The sequence below is a fragment of the Notothenia coriiceps genome, unplaced genomic scaffold (genome assembly GCF_000735185.1).
Source record: "Notothenia coriiceps isolate Sejong01 unplaced genomic scaffold, NC01 NC01_scaffold00009695, whole genome shotgun sequence".
NCBI lineage: Eukaryota > Metazoa > Chordata > Actinopteri > Perciformes > Nototheniidae > Notothenia > Notothenia coriiceps.
Genome location: NW_011342396.1, coordinates 746247 through 753852, shown reverse-complemented (window position 1 = coordinate 753852; position 7606 = coordinate 746247). Strand labels below are relative to the sequence as shown.

The window sequence follows — 7606 nt, the reverse complement described above, 5'->3', positions numbered from 1 at the left end:
CAAAGATGGCTTAAGATGCCCTCACGAATGGCCCGATGTTGCTACGATCAGAGCCGAATTTGAACATTTCCTTTATCGTGTGTCCATCTGGTTGTTTTATTGCACAACAAAATCATGTAAACATATTATGTAAATAACCCAATTTGTGTTCTGTGAACCTAAAAAGGATATAATATATTATTTTGAAGGTGAGGAAGTTGTTGTTGCTATGGAAACAACATGACGGAGAAAACTTAATATCTTCTACATATAAAGACGGAGAAAGTAAAGAACAAAGTCGGAAAATATCAGTACAGTATCATAGTACTTTAAAATAATCGTTTTTGTTACTTTCGTTGCAGTTGTATGTCTTACATGTAATGTAAGTGTTGCCTTCGTGTGTGGTTCGGGGCCATCTTCGTGCGAAATTCACAATTCCATATTCGTGTGTCCATCGGGTGTCAATTTCGGGACAGGGTGACAGGGGCTTTAAGGAAAGACATGGAACGTACACATTTGACTTCCCAAGTATTCACTTCCAGCTATGTTGACTCTTCTCAAGACTCTTCTCATTATGGTCTTTAGTAGGGGTCCAGCTTTAAAAATCCTAGATACTATATTTCCCATAATGCTGGCTTGTATCTTAAATGTGGCTCTTTCAACTCTTTTGTTTCCTGCCATTTTATTTTCAACCCAAGTGTGTGCTTAGAAAGCAAATACATGTATTTCTTAAAATGTCTTAACAAGTTGGTTGTAATGCTGTACATTTTGAATGTTCCACTTCTACTTCTAATATTCAATTTGTATGTATAAGGAGAAAATATTGTGCCCACTAATTTGAAAGAATGCTTGTAATATTGCATAAGTATAATCGTGGTCTTAGTGACAGTGATTTTAAATCCACTCCAATCATTTCTAAAGAAACAGACTTGAATAACACATTGATGAAAGCAAAACAAATAAAGCTTCACATATTTGAGACGAGAAGTGCAACATTTTCTTTTCTATAATAAAAGAAAACATTCACAGAACACAGTGAACATAAGGCCATAATCAGTTGGATTACAAACACAGTTTCTGGTATCACCACCAAAGCAAATGGGTTCCACCAATGAGCCAGATGTCCTTGGAAACCCACAGGGGGATGTCAGACCCCTCACACTGATCAGTACTGTATACAGTGGCTTTTATAAAGGCAGTGAGGAGTGTGGAAGCAGAGAGGCATCTGCTGTTCATGCTGACTGAGGAGGGGGTTGGCTGGGAATGACTAGAAGGGCAGTAATGGTGATAATTTCCTCTCTCCAATAAAACACATGCTGATAAGTCCCGGCAGCTGTGGGAAACATCCTCAGATCGCTCTTTAGATTTCTCAGGCTCGTGTCCACACTCTGTACAGCTGCAGCCTCAGCTTTTTACAGGCGTGAGAGGAGAGATACACGACACAGAGGAGATACGTTTACCAAAAGTGCCAACAAGCGGCTTCTGAATGATTTAATGTTGGGAATGAAAACTATAAATGCATTAGGAATTAAGGAGGGAAAATAGATGCTTATCACTAAGAGCTCTACAGTCTTGATGTAACGGCAGGTCCAGAGCACACACACACTTCTATAAAGGTTGCTGAATTTGTTTAGGGATTTCTCACCACAGGAAGTGTTGATGACATCTCGCAGCTCGGCATACTTCCACTTGCTGAGGTCATACTTTTTCACTCCGGCAGCAGCTTTAGTTGCCTGCACTTGAGGACCCCTGTGAGCGAGGAGCAGATGAACGTGGGTGAGTGTGAGAAAGAGAGAGAGAGAGAGAGAGGACAGGTGAGAGTGTGACAAGGTGGGAGTAACACAGATTAAGGGTTTGATTTTCAACGCTGAATATATTTCAGGGGAGTGAGAGAGAAGAGAGCTACAGTGAGCTACATTTGATGTGTAATCAAGCTGGATGGAATCATTGTCAAGGGTAGTGTGATGTTGAATTTCAATGGCGGACAAATACATGAATATAAAAAAGGGAAACAGGATTGATTAAGTTCACCGCCCTTGGTGAGAAATGAAAACGGATGCCTCACTTCTTTCAAGCCCCCCCCTCATTGTCTCAGCCGATTAAATTCACATTAGGGGCCGGTCAGCAGGGGAGCTGAGAGCACAGTTTGTCCATATCATGCAGCCTGCTGTTTCAACTCTACTTAAAATGATGCCAAGCCCCCGCCAGGCTCAGACCTACATTCTCTGGCTTTGTTTTTACCTCTCCTTTCAGTTTGTTTGATCAAGAATATGAGATTGACTGAAAAATAAATGTGAAATTCAACAGAATTGATCAAATTGGTGGAGTGCACTAGAAACAATGATGCTCCAAAAGCAAGTTGAAAAAATAATGAAAAAAATGGTGTTTTCACTTGAGTTCACAAATCTGCCAATAGAACAAGTGAAAATGAGCTTGGTAAGATTTCTTGAAATAAGAAGGGATATTTGGATACATTTCATAATTTTCATCGAGATACAACTCAAAATAAGATGTTTTGACTTAACAAGATGAGGCATTGTCTAAAAACAAGACCCGATGTCTCTCTGCGTTGTTACTTCTGAAGTTATTATGTCTTATAGCAAGTGTAAAGACATATTCTGACTAGATATTAGACAAATATACTTGGCAAGATTTTCAAGTTTTTGTAGTGTGCCAGCTAGTGAAGTGACTGCTGCGGCCGTCTGAGCTCATGTTAGCCGAGGTGCCAGCTTCCCTGCTGAGTTGAGGCTGCTAATTCAATAATGAGGAGGATTTACCTCCTCTATTTACAGTCGGCAAAGCTGCTAATGTCTCAGAGAAGAGGATTACTGATCAACAAATCATCAGCCAGATTACCATGTATAATTCATACCGACTGGGAAGATGATTCGGGATCATCGTCGACCTGCCTGAGACGTGCAAGTGTGTGATTGTGACCAAACTAGTGTGGCTTTACTTTTGCTGCAGCCAGGGAAACACAACGAGGTAGCAAGGGCTTTGTTTTTGGCAGAAGGTGTACACAGGAACATGGATGGTTGCACAGGGAGAGACTACAAACTACACCAGCCAGTGCGTATACTTCCATCGCACGCAGCTTTAATGTGGTTAAGCTCGGAGGTGTTCACATGTGATCCACGTGACCTTTGGATCTTCTTTCCTGCAACAGATCTGCTTTTGGTTTCCAGCTGTCAGCTGACTCACGCTAGGAGACGTGCACTATGACCCCTCGATGTCATAGCCAACAGTGGCAAGATTACAGGCTTTGGATCAGATATAATTTTGTGCTCGACGGGGCCAGCAGATAAGCCCCATGCTGACTTTAAGAGAACCTCTCCTGGCTTTGAACACAGAGTGTGGTTAAGGGAATTCACTCACATTTATATATTTTGGAGTTCAAAGGATAATGAATGGTCAGAATCACTAACGGGTGGCTGCGTTGCATTTGGATCGATGGCTGTGTTCGACCATATTGCACTTTGTATCCTCCTATGTGTGTTCTTGTATGGGCGATAGTGAATGAACACGGGGTTATTTCAAACACAGCTAGCGTGCAAGGTACATTAAACTGCAGGTTACCATGGGAACAGTAATTCGCAATATGTTCCTCAGCACAACTTGTTATCGTTTGTAACCTTGCAAACAGTAGAGCACGTCAACACTACATTGGAAAATATAAAACCATTTGGACGAATAGTACAAATAATGTGTAATAGAATTTGAGTCAGGCTGTTCTTATTCACTGTTTGTACATATACATAATAAAAAAGATGCAGTAAAAGTTATATAATAAATAATACATTTTTAGGTAACTCATGTCGTTGTGAGCAGGGATGTGCAGGGTATCCTAAGGAATGAGTTAATGTAGTATAGAGAGCATCTCTTTCACACAGGAGACCGTTGTCTGTGTCCCGTGTAACAGCTATCTTAATTAGTAGCTAAGACTATAAACACCTGGTAATTCAAATCTAATATCATTAGTGAGATCTAAGAAAGATTTACAGAAGAGTTAGCAAATTAAGACTAAAAGACAAAACTTCTAACGTGATTTACAAACAGTAATAAAACTGTTCTAAAACTATGAATGTATCCAGAAGACATACATTTCTAGCATTTAACACACAGACGGTCATGACTGCAAGCACTGCTAGGGACAGAGACAAGCTTTATCCCTTGCAGACTCATGCAGAGCCAATTGAGATCAGAGAAACAAAAAGATCACATGTGGCTCATTCGGATCCGCCTCTCATTTTGATTTGGAGCTCCATCTTCATTTTTGAGAAAGCAGTTATCACACATGATTCATGCCTCGTCAAAATATATCATGCATCCAAACTCGACCGGTGATTTCTTGAATTAAAGGTTATTTTTCATTGGCTTTGCATTGATGGTATTATCCTACATAAGCATTTAAGACATGTATGACTACCGCAGAGGATAGGACGGACAGACAGGGAGGGAGTGATTATTGCTGGTGTTAGGTTCACTTGGACACGGACAGTTACAGGAACCTGTGCCGATATCTTACATGGATCTGGCTGAGGATGAAGAGATAGGGAGATCTGAAAAAGAACCGTCACTGGGAGAAAACAAAGCAACAGGAGAATTGCAGTTACACACGCATGCTGAGGTGAAAATGACATTTTGTTTAACCTGGGGCTTTTTGTTCATATATCAACATCAATACCTGCGCAGACTTGCATCCAACTGTGCCTCCTCAGTGATGAGCTCGGCCTCGCTCTGGGCGATTCGCATGGCTAACTCTCTGTCTCTGCGCTCCTGCTCCACTATGGTGCTGCGCTGGACCTGCTCCTCTCGCTCCTGAGCCAGCTGAACCTCCAACTCCGCCTGTAAACACACACAAACACACAATAGATTTTAACAGGGCCTTATGAAATCTACATAAACCTATTCCTTTCTCAAAACAGGTGCTGTGTGCAAGACCCTTCATAACAGCTAAAGCTCTGCTGCGTGCCTGATTAGACAGATTTATCCGGGATGTAGAGCTGCTAATAAAGCGTTACTGGGTATTTGTCTAGACAGGGCAAACAACAGGCAAACAATCAGTAGGGACATTTTTTATAGCTTTGACACAGAGTCAAAACCCAGGTTTTTCTTCCCTTTTAGAGACAATAAATACCTTTTTTAATTACATCAAATGTATCCCTAAAGGCACCTCGAGGGCAAATATATAAAAAATAATAGGTACAGTGTATCGGTTTGTGTGTATAAAATATATCCTATCTCCTTATATAAAAGCCACTAATGAAGTCTACAATGGATATTTTTTCTCTGAGGAGCTTTAAATATGAATGCCTCTTCCGTTTAAAATATATTATTCATACATGGTCCAATCAGCAGCTGGGCTGCATAGCCACTTAAAATTGTGATAGCCTTAGTGTGAAAGTTGAGCTGTTTTATAGCTTGTGCAAGCAGATTTTAAATAAACCCCTGCATTATGCTCAAAATAATTCTGACTACTACTCAAATGTTATGCAAAACCCCAAAGTCACCGTTGGCTGTCTCCCAGTGAATTTGACAATGTTTTTTTTTTAAAAAAGCATTATTTTGGCATACCAAGGTCACAAGACTATTTCTAAGTTGTATAAGGGCCTCCAGGAGCTGAGTGGGGTGAACACGTCTTACATAAAGGAAAAGTCGGTACGTGAAGGAAACTTTGTCTCATCGATAGGAGAGTGGGACAACTTAATTGAAAGGCAATGTAAATCAACCAACTCACTAAAATGGAGAGAGTTTAACTGGAAAAATCTGGTCAGATACTTTATAACACCAGTGCAGTCAAGGAGGGGGCAGATGGTGTGGTTTAATGTGATGCACGACATTTTTGTTATGGAAAAATTAACATTTGCTCTAAGACTCAAGACAGACACATTTGACAAGTGTTGGAAGGGATGGATTGAGTTTGTCAACCCGTATACAGTAGATCAGACTTCAACTAAAAACTCTATTTGTAATGTAACCCCCTGGTTCTCTGCTACACACAATTTTATTTATTTTTTGTTTGTGTCTCTGTCTTTTCATGTTCGTTTGTCTGTATGCGTGATTCAAATTATTTGCTTTGTATTATTTAAAAAAAATAATAAAATGGTCTGTAACTGTTAAAAAAAGCTATGGTCAAGTACAATAAATGTTATCATTACAAAGCCACTAAAGTGCATTAACTCCCTCCCATTTCACAGGAGGATCCTAAAAGAATACATATAGACAGATGTAGAAATGATTTATGTTCTCAAATATTCAATTCACTACAGTATGTTAAATGAAAGTGACATTGGAAGTCTTCAATTGAGTGAGGTCTCCTTTAAGAGAAAGTAAAACTGCAGAGTTGAAGACAGTGGATAAATCACGTTAGCTTGAAAGACACCATGATACAAAGTTCGAGGGAGCAAGACAGTGCCAGACTAACCTTTGACACAGCACAAAATAGCAAAGAACAGAGTAAAAAGCCATCACAGTCACAGCTGATACCTTAGGAAGTTTACTGCAGCAGCTTTGAGCCTTAGAGCAGTGGATAAACAAACTTTACAGACAGCTCCCTGAGACATATGGCTTATGACAACCTGGTGTCAACTGTCTCACAAATAGAAAAAGAGGGAACAATTACAGCATGCAAATGTCCACCTGGCCTTGGGTGAAGAAAGAACGCTTCAGATGTACAGAAGGTGCGATGTATGCGTAACAGATGGATGAATGGATGGTAAAGGTGAGACATGATGGCAAAATTGAAGAGAAACAGGTGTGTGTGTGTAGTGATAAGACCAGAGCGGGAAAGTTTACGAAACAAAGGAAAGGAGAAAAAAAGCAATTACACATAAAAAGTGACAAATAAAATGTGAGTGAGTGAAACAGGCGTGAGATAATAAAAGAAAGGATAGCTAAAACGTATACTTTGTTAGGAGAAAATGCTGGAAGTGAAGTCATCAATCAAGAGCCTGAGGGCAACCCACTGGGAATCTGACCAATGTCAGGACCCAGCTGTTGCCGTGGGTGACCAAATGAGCGTTTCCCTCAGTGGGGACAGCAGGCAGAGTCTGCCCGGAGACTAGGGCCCTTTCTCATTTCTCTAATTTCCCCTCCTCGGTCCTCCGGTAGTGACCCGGAAATGGATTTCAGCGCGCCATGTTGAAGGACATCTAATTTCTCTAAATGCACTTCGAGGACCGAGGATCGAGCATCGAGGAGGATCGAGCATCGAGGAGGATCGAGCATCGAGGAGGCTCTCTGGAGGAGCTAAAACCGAGGATACACTGATGGGTCCACCGCGGATGTATTTCCGGCAACAGTGATGTTTAAAAGAGTCGTGACGCACGGCCGGACTTATCTCAGCCAATGACAGCTCTGCATTCATCCCCTGGATATTATTTTAGAAACTGCTTTCATCGCGTCGCAATGTTTACAGTGAGAACAGCTGTGAGGTCCATGTAGAAAGCAGAGCAGTGTGTAAAATATCTCTCACTCAGTATAACAGGCTTACTGTCTTTATTGGTATGCTTTAGTTGAGTAGATATCTACAAAAAGGGGGTGTTATTTTTCTAAAACCATTTAGTGCTTCAGATAATAAAATACACAACGGCTGTATCCTGATAATATGATATGCTTTAGGAGCTGT

General features: G+C 40.7%; 1 protein-coding gene across 1 annotated transcript in view; it reads right to left on the bottom strand.

Moving 5' to 3' along the window:
• myo6b (myosin VIb) overlaps positions 1-7606 on the bottom strand; it is a 46416-nt gene that overhangs the window by 6650 nt on the left and 32160 nt on the right. Inside the window, exons 28-30 of the mRNA XM_010771251.1 lie at positions 4664-4824; positions 4505-4555; positions 1625-1728 (exon numbers count right to left, since the gene is read on the bottom strand). Coding sequence (XP_010769553.1) covers positions 1625-1728; positions 4505-4555; positions 4664-4824 — 316 coding nt within the window. The remainder of the gene's footprint in view (positions 1-1624; positions 1729-4504; positions 4556-4663; positions 4825-7606) is intronic.